The 20,000-nt window shown below is 39.7% G+C and overlaps 2 protein-coding genes across 2 annotated transcripts in view; one reads left to right on the top strand and one right to left on the bottom strand.

Annotated features, from left to right (window-relative positions):
• Positions 1-2,714: 2,714 nt before the first annotated feature.
• LOC137968662 (tigger transposable element-derived protein 4-like) lies at positions 2,715-4,342 on the bottom strand. Its single transcript, XM_068815185.1, has 2 exons — positions 4,117-4,342; positions 2,715-3,367 (listed from the first exon to the last, which is right to left on the bottom strand). The coding sequence occupies exons 1-2, from the start codon at positions 4,340-4,342 to the stop codon at positions 2,715-2,717; spliced, it is 879 nt and encodes a 292-aa protein (XP_068671286.1).
• A 2,240-nt stretch (positions 4,343-6,582) lies between these two features.
• LOC138013315 (uncharacterized) overlaps positions 6,583-20,000 on the top strand; it is a 68,449-nt gene continuing 55,031 nt past the window's right edge. The window contains exons 1-3 of the mRNA XM_068860351.1: positions 6,583-6,731; positions 7,719-7,949; positions 10,648-10,971. Of these exons, the coding sequence (XP_068716452.1) occupies positions 6,659-6,731; positions 7,719-7,949; positions 10,648-10,971 (628 nt within the window). The 5' untranslated portion in view covers positions 6,583-6,658. The remainder of the gene's footprint in view (positions 6,732-7,718; positions 7,950-10,647; positions 10,972-20,000) is intronic.

Here is a 20,000-nt window from a genome sequence, read left to right on the forward strand (position 1 = left end):
GGTTGTTGCTTGCTCCTAGTCACAGGCTCCTGCAGGAGCTCATCAAAGGGAGCCTTTATCTCCACTAATTCCTTGAGTCAACCCCTTTCTATTTCCCGCGTGCTGAATCTTCCAAGGGAGGCGTTCTATAAGGAAATCTACTCTGGGAAGGGTTGACTCCCAAGCCAAGTATGGGAAATAGAGGCTCCCCTTGATGAGCTCTTGGCTCCTGGCTCCTGGCTCCTGGCTCCTGGCTCCTGGCTCCTGGCAATTGTTATTTGCACGTGAGGATGAGAAAAAATTGGCCATTATGTGTCAAAATAACACTCGAACTTTTATGTGAAAAATAAGTATTGCGACATGCGAAATTTGAGACATGACTTCAATGAACACTTTGTGATTTTCTGGAAGTAGGAAGTAGACTCTCAGGGGACACTTGTATACGGAAAATGCGGTTGTATAATTTATTTAATAATTTATTTTGAAAAAAAAAAACAACTAGGTTTTGAACAAGAAAAACCTTGTGGAGATAAAAATACTGACGTTGGTTTGCCCAGCCATCCCTTTCACTTTGAGAGCAGAAGCAAAACGAGTGATTGTCGACGAAACTTGAGCCCTGCCGTAACTTCTACTGAGAAACGGCTTTGAAGGGTGCAAGGCCATTTCTAGAAATCTGTTAATGAAAAAGTTCAAATGAAGGCGAATAAAATTGTCCACAAATCTAGTCAAATGAAATGTGGCCTTAACTGACAGCCGCGTGGGGAGAGTAACGATATGGAAGTATTATTAGAATATTTTCTTTTTTGAAAGTAATTTAATTCGGTAATTACCCCACTGAGTTTCCAACGATGAAAGAAGACAAAGTTGACAAATATACTAAAAGTACGTTTTAAAGAAAGGAATACGAATAAATGAAATGAGATAACCATGACACAAACGAATAAGGAAGTTTGCATTTAAAGAATTAGCACTTTAATCAGTATAGGACGGAATATTAGTTGGACATTTTCTATCTCCACCAACCACGATACCAGAAATGAAAGCTCATTCAACACTCCACAAAAAACAATAAATTCAAAAACATCAGTTGTCTCACATGATAAATTCAGCAATCATAGGGCAAAAAAAAAGGTTGAGACATTTATTTCTAAAAGCCGCCGAATTTTACGTTTTATTTGCATGCTGAGAGGAAACAGCTGGAACCTCGCTAGTGATAATATTGTAAGTTTGAATGGTTCGTTTAAGGACGGTTTTAATGTCGATCACACATAAATTTGAATTTCTGAGTGGAGGTCACGAAATATGGCTTGATGAAAATATAATTACCGAGAGTCTATCCAGATCAAGTGTGAAACATTTTCCAGAAAACTCTAAACTCATACATTAATTAACAAAGAACTCCAGTTGTTTTAGGAAACGGCGAAGTTTCGAACGTTTTCCAAAAGAAAGCGAAAAAAAGACAGCTAAAGCTAAGAGGTCAAAGGCAAAAAGCGGATTTGTCCTTAAATATAAGTAAATAATTCTTTTTTCATTACCGACTAACAAAGCAGAATTTCAGGCACACTACTCCTTAGCAAGGAAAGTTTAAGATTGAACATTTCAACTTGTCCTGAATTACACACCTTTTGTTTGTGGTACACCCTTCAGTATTGCATCCTTTTTTTTTTATCCTTCTCCCGTTCATTGATACATCCAAAATATGAATATACTGTTTACTTTTCAAAATTCAAAGGCATTGAATTTCGTCGCAATACGAACGTTCTAGTAGGCAACTCAAAAAGAAAAATTCCAGCTTTTCCAAAGACTTCCCCTTGCAAAATATAGTCTACCATATTTTTATGTTATACTAAGGGTGCGTTCGATTGACCCTATTCCGGAATAAGAATACATGGAATATAAGTTAGAAATCCTTCGTTTTTACGGAGATTCACATTAAAATTGTCAAACATCTGCTAAAATGCTATTTTAAACATATTTTTATCATCCTTGCTGCTTCGAAACGCGCCAAACATACCGTTTTAATCATCACTCCACGTATTCTTATTCCGGAATAGCGTCAATCGAACGCGCCCTAATATTTATTACATTTTACAAAAACGACGAAACCTTTGATTTTCAAACATCTGCAAAAAATCTTAACATTGTCACGTCTGGTTTTCAGCAGATAGATCACGCCTCCACCAGTTTTCAACTCAAGATAACAGAGGCTATTCATATTTAGAGAGAACAACCCTCTTTGAATCAACAATTACGCCATGTCAATCTAAAACTATCTTTTTAATTCCCACACATTCACGCTATACAGTCAACTCTCTCTAAGACGGACACCATCGGGACCGGCCTCAGCTGTCCGTCGTAGAGAGGTGTCCGGCTTATAGAGAGTCGACGTAACATGACCACAGGAATTTTAAGATAATAATGCTACACCTGTGCACAGTGAATACGAGTCTGCTTAAAGTTTGTTTTAAGTTATTAACTTGAACGAAACCTACAAACTGGAACAAAGACATGTTTATAAAACTGAATCTGTTGTCGTATTACAATCAAACGGGTTAACTAGAGTCCAAACAGTGAACATTATATTCTGCAACGAAAACATATCCATCTTATGACTCAGGACTGTCTTTCGCTGCACCAAGTCAAAAAAGATATCTTTTTTTTTTTTAAGAAAAAAAATTGGTGAAAGCAAGTTAAGTTGATAGCTTCTAATAGTCATGGCTTTGGTGGGCATGCACTTAAGAAGAAAAGAAGTCTGTGATCGTGGATTGTTTCAGGTGCAACAGTTTAAAATCTTCAAAGCGCTGACCAACGCTGCTTAATTTTGATACGAGGATTTCATCTTGCAGCGTTGAGGAGGCGAATTCCTTTAGGTAGTTAACCAGTCTAAGAGCTTCTGTAGTGGATTTGATGGCTGGAGCCGGTGGTTCGAAGTCCACATCTTGGCCTTCTTTGTCACTGTCTGCGACCACTACAACTTTACTAGCAGGTTCCTCGGATTCTTTTTGATAGAGATCGAGGGCTTCATCCCTTAGTCGTTGTCGCCATTTGGAGAGGGTGGCACATGATGGAATCTCTTGGTCAGCAGTTACGTATTCTTCAGCTGTTGTCTCGCCCTGACTAATACGTCGTACAAGCTCTGCGAATTCTTGATCCTCTTCTTCCTCAGATCTCGCGTTATTCTGTACCACATTGGAAAATCCACATTTGTCGAAGCACTTCTGAACAATTTCTTCTGGTACTTCATCCCAGGCCTGTTTGATCCACCTTATTGCCTGTAAAACATCAACTTCCTTGGCGATATCTGGAGCTGTTAGTCCGCGGTTAACACGTGAAACAACAAATTTCAGGAGGAAATTCCTGTACCTTACTTTGAAATTCTTAATCACGCCTGCATCGAGAGGTTGAAGTCGTGATGTCGTATTGGGAGGGAGAAAGACAACTTTTATGTTTGAAAACATTCCTGCTGGGACATTGGGTGACAACCTGCGTTGTCAAGGAATAAAATGATTTCTCCTTGCTCCCCTTCGCATTCTTCTATTGATCCCTTCCAAAAGCTCAATCATGATTTCTGAATTCATCCAAGATTTTGGATTCGAGAAATAGTTAACATTCGCGGGCCTTCGTTTGTCTCTTAAATTCTTGAAACATCTTGGGTTCTTGCTTTTCCAGATAACAATCGGCTCTTCTTTCTCACCATTTGCATTAACAAAGAAGGCGACTGTCATTCGGAGTTTAGATTTCTTGCCACCCTTGCATCTGCGTCCTTCCTCTGCCAAACTTTTTTCAGGAAGCGCACGAAAGAAACACCGTCTGGTCTTCATTCCAGATATCTTCCGGTTTGTATCCTTTGCATAATTCCCTTAGTCTTTCCATCCAGGACTCCACTGTTTCAGTTTGTACCTGACCTCACCTACGACAGACTGCTGCTTAATCCCATAGCGACTTTTCCAACACTCTAGTCACCCACTTGAAGCTTTAAATCCATGCATCATATTCCGCTGGCTTGTTCAATTTCTTGGCTATTTCAGTGGCTTCTTCTCGAATCATCGGTCCATTTATAGCCCTTTATAGGCACCATCGCATCTCTAGCCAAGCAGTACCATTGATATACTGCCTCATTTATTTCTTGATACTTACCATCTCGCGATCTCTTGTTGTTGGCCGAGAAGAAGGTTTCATACTGCGCTCTTATTGTTCGTTTATCCTTGATCAATGCTGCAATCTTCGTTTTTCCGACGCCGAATAATTCCTCCAGTTTTCTGTAACCAACTTTAGGATTTTTTTCAGCATGATCTAAAACGCGAATTTTCTCCTCCAGAGTTAAGGTTTTCTTTTGCAACCAATTGCATAGTTGTTTAGACATTTTGCTCACACGTGGAAATGAAACCAGAAACGTGACGCTGAAGTTTTAGGCTTACTTTACGCTATTATCGCGTCTCAAAAGTTGACAAGTTTCAGGCTTTGGCGGCAACTAACTCCGGATATGAAATCATCAAACATTAACGTATTGACTTCTGCAGCTGTATGCAAGAACGGACTTGGATGCAAAACTGTCTTAACAGCTGGCATGTCCAGAGATCATTACAGCTTTAACTCCTTTGTGCGTGGCCACCACGTTAATAAGGATGAATGGACACCCACTGTTCGCGAGAGTTTGAACTGTGTGCGAGGACCGCCAAATAAAAAGGACAAAAACGCGCTTGCAATCATGCGAGATGACAAAGTGGTCGGCCACGTGCCGCTGTCCTATTTACGCTGTGTGAGCAAGTTTTTGGAAATCAGCTCGAGTACTGTAACATGCACGGTGACTGGAAAGAGAGTAAATCGAGGTGGTGGTTATGGTCTAGAAGTGCCTTAGCAGTATTAATTTAAAGGGAACTCGCTAGCTGTGAAATGGCTAAGTGAACGCATTGCGAAAGAAAGAAAGATAGTTCAAGACGCTTTGGCAAGGAATCAAGAAAGAAAAACCGGCAGCAAAAGGAAGCAGCAAGGAAATAACAGCGGGGAAAGCTGTAGTTCAGCTAAGAAAGCAAGAAAATAACTGTTTTAGATTACAATACAATTCGGTTGTTATTTTTTGAATGGGACAAAATGATGACTGATTTAATTTTAACTTGTACTGTATGTAATTTGCCGACAAGATAAGAGCTGTCAATTAAACGTCTGGTGTTAAAAAGAGTCACGTACTTGGTAATTTAGGAATTTTTCTTCCCTAAATCGTAATTTGCGGTCACATTCAGCACCTCACAAGTGTCCGTTGTCCGTCTTATGGAGGTGTCCGTCTTATAGAGAGTTTGGTTATAGTAAAATGACTGAGAAACGGCCGGGACCAGCACCAGGTGTCCGTCTTATAGAGGTGTCCGTTAAGAGAGAGTTGGCTGTACTTCATCCCGTTGTTACTATTTTTCACATTACCATTTTCTATTTATTATAAATTCAGCTTCTATCGCTTTGTATTCGGACTAACTTAGGATGGCAAAAGTTTCTGCGAAACGTGTTTTATAAACTCAATGGTTTGGTCGTTTTCTCAAAATTCTTTGCTTGTCTGCTACTATCAACACCATTTATTACATTCATTTAGAAATTGCTGGTGATCCTTGCAGAATGAATGGCTCTTTAAACTGCGATTTATTCACGAATCGCACTTTTTTTCCTTAAAATCGCAACCTTTTCGTCAGACAATGAGAAAGGAATCTAAAACAAAACAACCAATTAGATTTCAAGTCTTGTTTTAATCAACCAATCAAATTGCAGGAAAATAAAAGACAAACACGGTCATTTTGCGGCGAATTTTGCAACTTTTGTTCCCGACACTTTGCTTATTTCATTACTTACAGTTTCTGAATGATGATAATAACCTCCTTCAAGCTGAAGACCAACACTGATTTAGGGGAGTTTCAAAGACCAAATTTCACGACAAGAAGTTCAAAGGTGGTTGAGTTGGTAGTTTCATTCTGCGGTAGCATGAAATTACCAACTTAACCACCCTTTTAAAGCTTTTAAAGAAGTGGTTCGTGTTTGGATTACTAATGGGAGTTTCAAGAAGCTCCAAAAACCTTTCGGGCCCGGAAAGCAATCCGTGAAACTAACATTGGCTTATTATGAAAGGCTTCCCGGTTCAAATATGTTTTCAAGACCAGTAACAAAACAAGAATTACAAATATTCATGACTTGAGAAGGCTCTCCTTTTGAAGAAAGCTAGGGATTTACGTCGCGCAAAGTACGCCCGAAATTTTTCAGGAATCCCGAGCTGTTTAAGAAACGTTGCAGATTTAAAGGAATGATAACATTACCAGCCGCAGCGCTAATAACAGAGGCAATGGCAAGAACACCTTAATTATTGAAAAACTGAGGTAAACCTCTTTATGATTTTTCTTAAGCAGAGTGTTTCTTGTCTGACTAGTGCCTTGCACCTGTTGCCCTCTATTTGAAAATTTTGAAGCAATACACAAAAATGTCAATGAATAGATTTCACTAAATTAGCACTTAAGACTTTTAAACTCGTTAAGAGATCCATTAACCATTTGTAAACTGCCAACGAATTCTAAGTTGTCAGTTTATCCATCTGATTATTGTTAAAAACGAGTAGGAGTTATGAAAATACGTGAGGTGGTCGAATCAAACACATCAAGGAGGCAGCCGATCACGAACGATAACCACACATTGGTGTCCGCAAACCATGCGAAAAAACTTTAAAATTAGCCTGGTGATATCTTTCTTGTTTTGGTTTTTGACTAGTGTCATTCATGAAGGTAGGTCTGTCACCTTGTAATCTCGTTGTACAAAAGTACCCGGCATCAAGATTACAACATAAGGTCTTAGGTATTCATTTAATCGTCATCTATTTTTACAGAGTTAAGCCGTGCAATAGCCTTCTTTAGATCAGCAGATTCATCATTAATTGAATGTCAAGAATTTAACGACTCAGGTTACTGAGAACACAACGATATATTCATTTTTTACAGGTAAAAAAGGCATGAATGATTCTTTAAATGCAAAAATAACCAGGAAATTTAAGAGCGACCGTTCAACCGAAAAATAAATTCTGGTGTCTCAAATAGAACCGCTTTTCCGCTTATCCCTCGGACCTAGACTACGACAAGTCCTTTTTTGCCTTGTACCCGGAGCTTAACATTTCTATTTTCTTTGTGTTATAATGTGTAGCTGTGGCCATTAATTAATAGTTCGAACGTGCGTAAAAATGGTCGCGCTACACCTCGAAGCCGTCTTCACGCAAGTCTTTAAATTAGGGCTTTTAGATGAATAACTTCTGAAAGCGTTCGCGCTCGACCGCAAATCACTGATCATGAGAAATCTGCATCTCGTTAAGAGAGTATACTTATCCTACAATCAGTGACACATTGTTGGTACACTGACGGAATTAATAGGGCATCCCACCTTTCAATGTTGTTTAGAAACTAAAACGTACTGAACAGTTAGATTGGGTGCATTGCGCTATCCAACATTGAACGGGGGAAAGGGGGTGGGTGTTCCAACGACTTATGACCGTGACTGTAGCTTCTGAATCGCACATTGAAAACACCGTCTGGCTTTTTGGTCAAAATGAATCGGTCACGATCATCGCATTATAACGTGCGAAACTCGGCCGTTGCGAAGAAAGAGGCCCCCAAACTATCGAGGCCTGCTTCTCCGTTCTCAGGGCCTTCATCATCCCGACAAAAGCGAGAAAACTCGGGCTCTAAGTTTAGCGAGTTGTTTCTCTCTTTGTTTCGTCACAGGTGCGTCACGCAAGCACAGCCCAGGATGTGTAATTGTTGGCAAATTGAGTGATTGTCCAAAGGACGAAGAGACAGTAGACCCAGAATCCCACCCGCCTTTCGATTGCTCGATGAAACGTGGCGGAACAATAAAGAAAAACACGACATGGAAACAAGTTGTCAGCGAAGTGAGACACAAGGAGTGCCTTGTTTTGAAAACAGCAAATTCAGAGAAGCGCATATACTTGGCAAGTACGTGATGCTTTGTCACTACTTTTCTTGTAATGATTTACCTCGTTACCATTTATATCTTTATAAACAAGTAAATTACAAACCTGTAAATGACAAAAGTGATCGCTCCTAATAATTTTTGTACGAGACCCGTGGCTGCGTTCCTCCTGGAAACCATGCAACTTCGATATATTTTGTGGCGGTTCTTTAATCGACAGGCCTAACTTTTTTTAGATTGCTTTTCGCGCGAATTCAGACGCACACGCCTGCTCTTAACTCAGTATTTTTAGAGCTCTGAGTTTTGGGGCTGAACGTTCTTATTTATTGCGATTTGAGCCTGAAAACGTTCTTAAGGTGACTGAACAGTTTTTAAGCACTTATGATTTCATTTCTGGAAGCTCAAACTTGGTCACCACGAACGTTTACATTTTTGACAGTCAATGTCCTCTGCAGGCTGTTACCATGGTTACCCATCTAGAATAAAACAAGGCCTAAAGAATATTTATTCCTCATTTACGCAAAATACACTCATTAGTTTTTTTTGCAACACTTCCTCACTTAAAATAACAGAAATGAAATACGTTTAACAGCTGTTATCATGGAATTTCAATTGCAATAGACGGGTTTTTCATAATTCGCTGATAGACGTTTTTCAGTTTTCCCAAATTTGTTAAGGTACTAAGTTCGACTGCACTGAAACTGACTTGCTATTCACTGTATCATGCAATAAGATATCTACATCGTGTCGCCAAGTATACGAGTTAATTGTCTTGTTAAACTATAGTTTCACATTCCTTTTACCTTTATTTGTACTACTCACAAGAACGAACCAACAAACAAACAAATGAGCGAGCGAGATCTTTACAAATGACTCTCTGCCTGGGTATGTTCTTAGCATGTAATTAAAATTTTGGTTACTTGCAGCCTGGACTTTCTTATAAAAGAGATTCTCGTTACAAAAAAAGATTGTAGCAGTAGACCTCGCACACCACCTTACAACCGCAGGAAATCTAGCAAAATGATCCATCCATGTTAAGTTTCGGTGATTTACTTAAACTTCAGTGTGCAAGCTTTAAAAAGAGGCCATTTTTTATGTTTCAATCTATTTTGATCAACTCCATCTTCAGCTATTAGCAACAATAAACTACTTTCGTGCACTGACATGGTTTTTGGTAACGAAAATATTGCATATGTTTTGAGTGTCCTCTGATACAAGGACGTTTTTTACTCATCGAAGAAAGGCTAGATTAGTGGGACACTAACTCAGTGTTTTGGAATTCATTACCACTCATTACAAAGCACTGAAAAAAAACCACTCCATTTTCTAGATATTGGCAATTCATGAAGTGCTCTTAGACTATGATTACATATGGTAAATACATCGTTAAAGTCTACTGTTCAATCGTCCGATCAACACTTGAGTACGCTAGCATAGTATATGCCAATCTGCCGCGATATCTCTCTGACTCATTAGCAAAGATACAGAAGCACGCAATGGCCATAATTTATCCAGGCCCTAGTTAATGCCAACAAAGTCACACTACAAGAGCGCAGAATAGCCGCGTGCAAACTGTTCATATCTGGCCTAACGCCACAGAATCCTTTATATCAACTTGTGTTAGACCGTACCGATGTGGCTGCTTCCTCTTATCAGTTGAGGCCTCGAAGCAACAACGGCAGATTCTTGAAGCCGTGTAATACAAATAGGTTTAGTGAATTCGTCACGAATATGTTTGCTCTTAAATTGAATATAAATCCCATGTAATTCCATTCATTATCACATTATAGTATTAATTATTTAATGGATCTTCTGACCCGAAATCCTGTAATTCAGTTCATTGCTGCTAGAGGATGAATTAAACATATTTATTTATTTATTTATTTATTTATTTATTTATTTATAGTTGCGTTCGATAAAAGGAGAACGCGTCCTAATTTTGTTCAGATCGGGTAATTGTGTGGTCTTGCCAAAAGGAATCAAAAATTTTGTCTGTAAGGTACACCAAAAGGGCCTGCCCGAAGATTATTTTGTTGTTTGCAGGGGCTCCCTTTCGTGAATTTTCGCATGCACATTGATCTCGATCTGATGACAGTCTCTTTTTGTCACATGCTTAATTTTCTCGCTTGAAACCCTACGGAAACACATAGGCTAAGCGACTGTCGAACACACTTCAATAATCCGAGATTACTACTGCAGTAGTTACAGAGTATTATTGAGTTGCATAAAATTTATAATATCGTTATTTCTTTAATTCTTAGTTGGTTCATGAAGCAATACTTTTAAGCCTAATAGGCCATTTCCGAGTTCAAGCCTGCCTCATCTTCAAAGCGAGTCTAAGTGCGAAGTTTTTGTTATGAAAATTAGTTTTCATTCATATGTAAAGTAGAACTAATTACCATTACAAAAACTGGAAGGGGGCAGACATGAACTCGGAAATGGCCTATTGTTAATTCAACAATGTTATTTTCTTCGGGTCAGCGGCTAATTCATTAGTTCACTGAACTATTTGGGTGTCCACAGCGTCACAAAGAGTATTGCCGTTTATCTATTTTTGTTTTCCTTTTTCTTTATGATTTGTACTAATTGTGTCATAGGGTGTCTCATTATTTTCAGATTGCCCCATTAAGAACAATCTTGCTACCTTGTGTTCATTTTTAAAACAGATTTATTTATTTTGCGAGCTTTTGCCCAAACTTGTAAGTGTTTCTTGCCTTCTAGGTGCCTTGGTGATTGCCAGCCGTTCAGGTTCCCCAAAATACATCTATCAGAACCAGGGGATAGATATATACTGCAACTTTAAAGGAAGGCCTCGACCTCAAATAACTTGGTACAAAAACAACAAACCAATCACCAACGAATCGGAGAGTTTGCATCACAAAGAACTCGAAAAGTCACGAGACAATGGTATCTTAATCACTTCGAGTACTCTCCATGTTCCAGGCCGCGAAGAATTCGAAGCACTTTATATGTGCGCCGCAAACAGTAGATTGAGCAACGAATGGTCGACATTTCAGAATTTTACAATAGAAGTGCTATTCAACTGTAAGTGGTTTCATGTGTGTTTTATTAATTCATGGTTTATTCAATTTGTTAAAGTGGTACTATGATCAACAAGAAACTATTTCAAAAACATAATAAATAGTGTTTCGTTTCCGGAATGGTAAGGGCAGGAGAAAAGCTAACATACTGTAGTGTGGGTCACTCGGTCTGTCATATTTATTTCGCTTCGTCTTGATTGAACTCTCGAGAAATAAAGATAAAAATGTGAATGCAAACTCTCTGAACGGTGAGAAGCCTGTCAAGGAATATTAACCATTAAAGCGAAGAACATATACTTGTTCATGTGCACAATACATCGAGGAATATATAGCCTTCAAATGCCTACTTTACCTTCAAATGCCATTTCAAATTCCGTTTCCCGTGAATTTTCCATTATTTGTGGTACATGTGAACCTACAGTAGGCAGTTACCCTAGCTTTAAAATAACTGGTTACTGGTTAACCCAATTTATTACTATGGCTCACCCATGCGAAGATTGTTTACATTACTCATTAACACGAAGAGAGATAGCTTTGGATTTTTCAACCATCTCTTTATACCGCGCACCTGTGGCTCAGTTGGTTGAGCACCGGGCTGTCACGCGGGAGGTCGTGAGTTCAACTCTGGCCGGACCAACACTCGGGGTCTTTAAATAACTGAGAAGAAAGTGCTGCCTTTGTAATTACATCTGCAAATGGTTAGACTCTCTAGTCTTCTCGGATTAGGGCGATAAGCCGGAGGTCCCGTCTCACAACCCTTCAATGTTCAATGTACATAATCCTGTGGGACGTAAAAGAACCCGCCCACTTCTCGCAAAGAGTAGGACATGTAGTTCCCGGTGTTGTGGTCTGTCTTCTGTGGTGTATCATAGTTAGGAGGGTAAATGCTCGGAGATATTAGCTACACCAAGCTACTCTAAAAATCCGAGGGTATGTATCAGAAAGTAAATTTCAACTTACTTCCTTCATTAACGTTAGCTGGTCAATGCCTTGAACCAGTTGCAATCTTAAGATACTTGGGTATGATATCTATATTGGCCATCACCTTTGTAACAAAGTTAGTAGAATTAATGTATTAATGTCATAATTAAGGTTAAACATTGTCTAATCAATATCTATTATTCGCTTATTTAGCCGTATTTACTATATGGCTCTATGTTGCGGGGTAGTGATTATGAAAACCCATTGTCACAGCTTATAAAATTCAAAAATAAAGTTATTAGAATAATTAATGATGTTCCCCCATCCCGCATTATGTTTCCTTAGGTCTATTGAAATTTTACGATATTGCTAAAATGTACAAATTTATTTATGCATGATCGTCTTTGTGGCGATAAGCCATATAATTTTTTCCATATTACTGATTTCGGAGCAACAATCATTCAACTCAGGATGCATCTTTGCAGTATTTATTTCTTCATGCCAATGTAAGATAATTCTGCCTATCTATTATTGGAAAATACTTTTGGAATGACTTCCTCTTTATAATCGAAACAGCACATCTAAAATCCTGAAATGAGTAAATTTTGCACCAAGGAAACGTGTAAGTGCATTGTAAATAAATAAATAATAAATAATTTAACCACGAATCAGTGTCAATCTCCACATTTTTGTGCAAAATTAGTATTTGATGTATCCACAACGACTGGATAGCATTGAGGGGACGTCCTATGACTGTTCTTCCAACAAACAACTAGCTCGAAGTTACAGATTTCCATTAGGACAATAGGCTCACTTTGCGGGTCGCTTGCGTACGCCTTGCCACTTTTAAATTTAAACTGTTTAACTCAAATTATTCTTCTGATATTTGTGTGTCGGCTGTTAAAGGCGATTCCCGTATCATGAATTTTTTTCTAAGATTTGGCCAGGAGAACGCATGAGATGCCGACTTGAGTTTCGTTCTCCGAGTTAGAATTACTTGTGCGCGTCATTTCATCAACTTGAAACTCTCGCAGCTTCGGGCAATATGACATAATACAAATTGAAAAAGGCTTCAAATTTAATGCTTTTTCAGTCGTGAAAGTTTGCCAAGTGAAAGACACAATTGGGCCGAGTGAGATGATATCATAACAAGATTTGGAGCCATTTTGTAGACGACACCGTGTCACACGAAACCTGTTGAACCTTGCCACTTTAAATGACAATTTCTTTACACAAATATTTTCTTTGGTTGTTGGGCTTACTGTAGGAAGCGGGAATTCCCGTATGACGGCCTATGACAAAAGTCTCGAAAAAGAGAATTAAAATACTTTTTGCCAAGGAAATTTAAATAATCTGGAGCACTCTTAAAGTAAAGCCTTGCGTCTTCGCTAAATCTGTTCGCTTCAAGATTCAAAATCAGCCCTATTTCTTCTCCAGAACAATTCCCGATCCTACTTCGACCATGTGGTTCGAAATTTCAAGGTTGGGAAGCTTTACAGCGAATTGAGATGTTCTTCACCAGTGGGCTGCCATTTTTCGACTCCACCTTGTTAGCTGACCTATCGTTGTCCTCGCTTCAAACGCCAGTTCACCCATATTTTTGAATGTAAACTCACATTTCAATTTAAATCCGACTTACTTTATTCTTAAGGACGTTCGCGCCCGTTGCTACTGCGCATTTTTCGCGCATGTCACGCACACGTCATGCATCGCAAACCACAGAGGTAAACACGATGATAAAGGCGCAAACATTTTCCACAAGAATGGAACGAGAAAGCGTGTGGCATTAAGGGATAGCTGTGGACCCATGCAAGTCTTCTCGGAAATGTCACGCAATGACGTGACAGTGCGAATATACCATAGTTTTGAGAACTTCGCAGCGATTTTACTCTCTTGAATGCTGGGTGACGCCTATTTTTCTTTCCGTAAATCACTTCCTTTTCTGATTTTGTCCATTTTAACAAAAAACAAAAAAAATCTGTGCGTGAGAAGTTACAAATATTTTGCCTTTTATGCACTTGTGCGACCGAAGTTTTCTTTCTTAGACTAATATGTATCGTTTTTCAAGGTCTATTTCACCTCAGAAAAAGACATCAGCTCCAAAGATTAATAAAGTTGTATTAGTTATGTTGAATTGAGTACGTTTAGCTGATCTAAATTTCGCGAATGTAGCTTTTTTATTGCTGACTGTTGTAAACTAAGATCCTCTTAAAATAACGCAAGCTTCTAAAAGTGCACCTCATCAGGCGAGTAGCGTCCTATACGCATATACGCACGTGCGTACTTGAAGTGAACAGAAAATTTTGAAATTTTTAGCAATTGTTTCTATTTTTAACATTTTACTTGCACGCAACCAAGATTTCGTGATTAAAACACCACTTTGATTAAATTCTAAAAACTAAAACGAAAGCTATTATCCCATGTTCTAACTTTGCATTGCCCTTTTTTTACACTAAACAATGCAATGTTGTTTGAACAGAGTGCAACAATTCAAAAAGGCGAGGTTGCAAAGGAGCGACGTTCCGAGAACGTTGTTAACAATTGCAGTCACGCTAGCTCTGACTTTTAAACAGATTCGAACACATCGATATTTCCCGTTTGCTTTTATGTGATACATAATATGTCAAAAAGATCCATCAAAGATTTTTTCAGTGTCATCCAAGACGAAAATAGTGGATCTAACGATGAAGAAGGTAAGCTGCTTGACCGTATTGCCTGGCCGTGCCGTCAAACCTCTACTCAGAAATATTGTATATGATGATTTTACAGACAATTCTCAAGCAGTGGCGGCACCCACAGATGATATTTTCTCAGAAGAATCTAGTACAAGTCAATTTAGAGGGAATGGCCCTCTCTATCCTGAGAGTTTCACTGAAAGTGGCCAAGCGAAGGCACTCACTGACATCGAGAAGGTTGCACTCCTGGAAGGAAGATGGGATAGCGCTGATTTGTTTGCATACAGCTTTCCTTTAAGGTTTGAATACAAATTTTAAATGAAAGCATATTGCTGCACGATTTGCCATGGTATGAATTCTTCAATGAAAACTGATAAGCGAATAACGTCGCTAAGCATGCTTAAAAAAATTTAGTAATTGGCCTTACTTGTATATTTTTAGAAACATTTCCGGAAAGAATAGAAAGATAAATCCCGACATCATTGCAAGAACACCCTGGTTGAGATACAGCCCTTCGACAGACACCCTCTACTTTTGTTACTGTTTATTATTCATCACCCATGATCGTTCTTTCCGTACTCGTGATTGGTCCAATATTTCTAAACTAGTGAAGAAGCATGTCTGCGAAAAAAGTGCTCATCACATTGCAGTAGCTCGCGGGGAAGCGTTTCTACCTACACACACAGCAAGGTGGTGCACCTAACATCTGTCAACAGCTTCACTCTCCAAGAGCGGAACAAGTTAGAAGGAATAGAATGATTCTCAAGTGTATAATAGAGGCCCTAGTTATGATGGGGAAGCAAAACATAGCTATCAGAGGTCACCAAGAGGAAGATAGCAATTTTATGGCGATGCTGTCTGTATTGGCGAAAGAAAACTCAGTTCTGCGTGACCACCTAGAAAACGCACCTCGGATTTCCAAGTATAGAAGTCCGGATATCCAGAACGAGATCATCTTTTCTTCAGCAAAGCAGATTCTCGATGGCATCATTGACAATTGCAAGAAATCTGTCATTTATGCGTTAATTGCTGATGAGTCGACTGATGTCACAAATAAATAGCAAATTTCTATTTGTATACGTTTTGTTAGCAGGAAAGAGGACGGGAAAGTCAAACAATTCATACGTAAAGAATTCCTTACTTTTGTACATGCAGACAAAGGAACCAATGCTGAGGAACTCACAACAAAATTTCTAGAGACCATCCAGAGCGTCGGTCTTTCAGTGAATGATATGAGAGCCCAAGGATATGATGGTGCCAGTGTGATGAGTGGGCACGTGAGTGGTGTGCAAACTCGGATTCGTCAAGTAAATCCAAATGCTGTTTATGTCCATTGTCGACCTCACGTCTTAAACCTCTGTATTGTCCATGCATCAAAGCTTCCACTTGTGAGAAACATTATGGATACCATGCAAGAAGTTACGTTGGCCTTTAAGTTCTCTGCAAAACGTTTGTTGGTATTTAAGGAACAACTTGGAGACAATCCTGTTGCTAGAGAAGAAATGGGAAGACGCTCAAAGCTGAAGCTGCTTTGTGAAACGCGCTGGGCCTCCAGAGCAGATTGCCTGTCAGTTTTCGTCGACGCTTTCAAGGTATTAATTGATATTCATAATCTGAATGATAGCCCATCTTCTATGAGCTAAATACAATGGAACATTTTTCTTATCCATTAATATTCATTTTCAGGTTATAATCGACACGTTAGACCAGCTAAGCGAGGAAGGTGATTGCAAGGCCAGAGCGCTCCACGCGTCTACTCTGAAATGGGACTTCATTATTACTCTTGTTGTGCTCCAGCATATTTTTGAATATACTAACAAGCTGTCGGTATACCTTTAAGTGAGTAATCAAACGATATCATAGTATATCCTTGATTTTTACATTTACCACATTACTAAGAATCAAAACCATTTTTGTGTAGCCAGAGCCCTGATCTCGACTTGACTCAAGCCTCTGAAGAAGCAAAAACCTGCTCCTCTGTTCTGAATGCCGAGCGAAATGACGACGCTGTTTGGGAGGCCTTGATGGAAAAGGCTATTGAAATCGCCTCGGATTGCGGCATTGATCCATCATCGCCGAAAAGGGCAGGAAGGCAACTACATCGCAACAACGTTCCAGCAAATACCCCATCAGCATATTGGAAAATGTCAATGTATTTGCCATTTCTTGATCACCTCGTCACAGAGATCAATGAAAAGCTCGTGGTGCCACTACCAGGCTTCCAGGCTCAGCTCCTTATCCCAGGTAAAATAAAATGATATTGCATTGGCTACAAGAATTTTGTGGATCTCAGATTACTGTTCTTGCTTATAGAAAAGCTTGGCCAGTTGACGCAGGAAAAATTGAAGTCGATCCATGAGCACTACGGTGGTGACATGGCCATCGATTTAGAAGAGTTCAAACTCGAAGTGACCAGATGGAGGCACCGCTGGTCTATCAGGGAGCCAACCGATCCTCTCCCGCAGACGTTGGTAGAAACTCTAGATGTAGCTAATCCTGCATTCTACCCAGCAATCTATGTAGCGATAAAAACGCTCTTGACGTATCCTGTGTCGGCATGCGCTGCTGAGCGCAGCTTTAGTTCGATGAAAAGGTTGAAGACGCCACTACGAAACACGATGACCGACGATCGCCTTTCATCGTTAGCAATATTGCACATCCACAAGGAGAAAGAAATCAATGTTGAGAGTGTGCTTGACCAGTTTGCACAGCACAAAGAAAGACGCCTCGCTCTTTGCTTATAAATGATACCTGTACTATAAAACGAAACACGCTGCTGAGCGCATGCTTGAGGACGATTAGATCCACAACCAAAAGTGACAATGTTTTTTTGCGCCAAGTTTGCTCAAAATAAGGGCAAGACGCTTTGTTCTTTGCTTGTATTCACACAACTATTTCGAACAAGAAATAAAGAACGCAGTATTTTCGCTCAGTTTACTCAGGTTTCTAGGTCATGTACTTGTGCGTACTTGAAAAAATTACCACGCTACGCGCCTGCTCATGTTCTCGAAAATCTGTACGTGGGAATATTTTGGGCGCGAATGTCCTTAAACAGTACTCCATTCTGGGTCTCCTAAATAAGGAAGAACGCCAGGAAGGCAAAACTATCCTCTGCTCCTTGCAAGTTCTGCATTTCATCGCCACACTTTTGACTCGCCATCTTCGCTTCATTTGTGATCCTTCGCCGTATTTCCTGTTGTATTGAACCAGTATCAGTCATAAAGATAGGATAATGCCCAGGTCTTTCAAATGACTCATCATCTTTGCATTCATTGTATGCCGTCCTTTTGGAAACATGCGATGAATATTAAAGATGCCAGTACTACATCCGCCATTTCTCATGTTCCCGCGTTTCGAATGAATTGGACTAAATTTCAAGGGATTTTCAGGGTGATGAGGCGCATGCGCAACATTAGTCTCCTTTGTTGGTTTACCCTGAAGTCAAAATAGATACGTTTCGTCTAATTTTCTTTGGATGTCAAAACTATATTAACTAAACATTAAGTAAACCAAGTTTTAAGCCTTAATCTAAAAAATACACTTGTTTATTTTAACTGGAATTATCTTCTTTAAGGGTCTGCAATTACTAACTTTAAAATCTTGAAAGAGCTGGATCGAGGATAAAATGACGTCAAGACTCGCTAGTTTAAAAATGCAATGCGTGTTTTGCATAAGCCGGTGCGTAAATGACGTCACTTTTCCCCAGATCCAACCCTCTGAGGTCCAGTCGGTTAGTTTTCAACGTGAATAATGGCGGACCGTGAAATCCAAGACTTGCACTCGAAGTAAACAGCCCTTGGATAAAAATCAAAGCTCAATGGGTGATGTGATTCGGTCATGACAGTAAGACGTGTTTTCACGAGCTCCGCCAACCGTACTTGTATTTCTGCCTTTGGCTAAAATTATTTTGCCTTTGGTTAAAATTTACCGTGTAGACTCTCTGTCTGTGTTTTTTTATACGTGATAATAAGCGAAACATCATGGCAGAATTGAGTCAAATTAAAGAGTTGTTGAAGAATGAATTGACGCCTATCCACTCCAAGCTAGCTGTACTGTAGGAAAATTTTAAGAATCTCCTCGAACAGTGTAAGGACACTAATGACACTGTCTTCATCAAATCGACGAAAACTATGCAGGCAGAGATCAACTCAAAGAAGGATATGGCTCTTAAGACAATGAGAGAAACCGAGGAAATGGCTCAGTACCTCCGAAGGGATTGCCTTGGGATTTCATGAGTGAAACCGAATCCAGAATTTAGCCGCGAGAACATCGTAGACAGTATTGGGAAGGTCCTGAATGTTAATGTCACCGAGAAGGATATTTCAGCACAGGGAGCCCGGAAAAACTGTGTGGCCGTAATATCTACATCTTTAATATGATTTCGATAAACTCCAAGCCCAAAAAATCCGAAGTACTTTTACCTGAAGTGTTCTTAGTGGTAATCCTTGCTGCTGAAAACGACGAATTTTAGTGATTTGAGGGGGTTTGTGTTCGACGTTCACGTGAGCGTACCAATAGAAAGACAAGGGTGGAAAAGCTCGGTTTCGGAACGCTCCAGCACCGAGCTGGCAAATTCCCATCGTACAGATTTCAAATCACACACCAGGCAAGCTGAAACCCAGAGGTTTCCTCCCGTTCCATTGTACCTCAAATCCGTCCAAAACTCGAAGCGCGAGACTTCAAATAATATCGAAAAATCCAGCATTCGAAGCTCCAAGTTTACGAGTGCCGGCCGCCGTTTGTTTTTGTTTGCTCCTCTCTGATTGTATGATTGTTTCTTATCAACCGGTCGCCTGCGATTGGTCAATGGACACAATGGTGACCAATCGTGAATGTTAGTCTTAGTCTTCCAACGGTTTGAGGAACGCGGGGTTCGAATAAAGCCTCGATGGCTCTCGAAGCAAATGTTTGCAGAGTTTGGCGGCCCTTAATTCCTTCTCAGTGTACAAGCGATTCGACTAAAGAAGACGAATGGGTAGCGTAGATATCGTCCGTGATGTACGATCGAAGCCTTGGGAGCGAATTTATGGCCCTTTTCCTTCGGTCATTCCTTATGGCGGCTTTGTCTGGATGCCCAACACTGGGGAAGAATATAGAGAGGGAAAAGAAGAGGAACCAAAAACCACCTAAATCGCTCTTAATCGACCCAAAAACCGTACCCGATAAAAAATATTTTTGTTCAATTTGAAGAAAACCGTTTTCCCCATACAAATCCTTATGTTTCTACTCTTGTGTAATATAGTGCAGTACAGATACACATACATCGAGCTTGGTACCTGTGGTTCGGGCTGGCTAATCAACCGTGGAGGTATTTCTGTAGAGTTTCCGAATTTTCTTCATAAATGTCTTCCCCAAGTGCAGAAATTTTGCTGTAACGCTCAGGCTAAACCCCCGCCCAAAGTAAACTTGAAGAATAACAAGCAAACCACATGGCAAA

This window comes from Montipora foliosa, chromosome 8 (assembly GCF_036669935.1).
Source record: "Montipora foliosa isolate CH-2021 chromosome 8, ASM3666993v2, whole genome shotgun sequence".
NCBI lineage: Eukaryota > Metazoa > Cnidaria > Anthozoa > Scleractinia > Acroporidae > Montipora > Montipora foliosa.

Bases quoted from the DNA above. Each gene is read 5' to 3' on its own strand.
- LOC137968662 (XM_068815185.1), bottom strand. From the start codon at position 4,342: ATGTCTAAACAACTATGCAATTGGTTGCAAAAGAAAACCTTAACTCTG. The intron at 3,368-4,116 runs GTAAGTATCAAG...CTCTCGATGCAG, and splicing joins CAACAAGAGATCGCGAGATG to GCGTGATTAAGAATTTCAAA.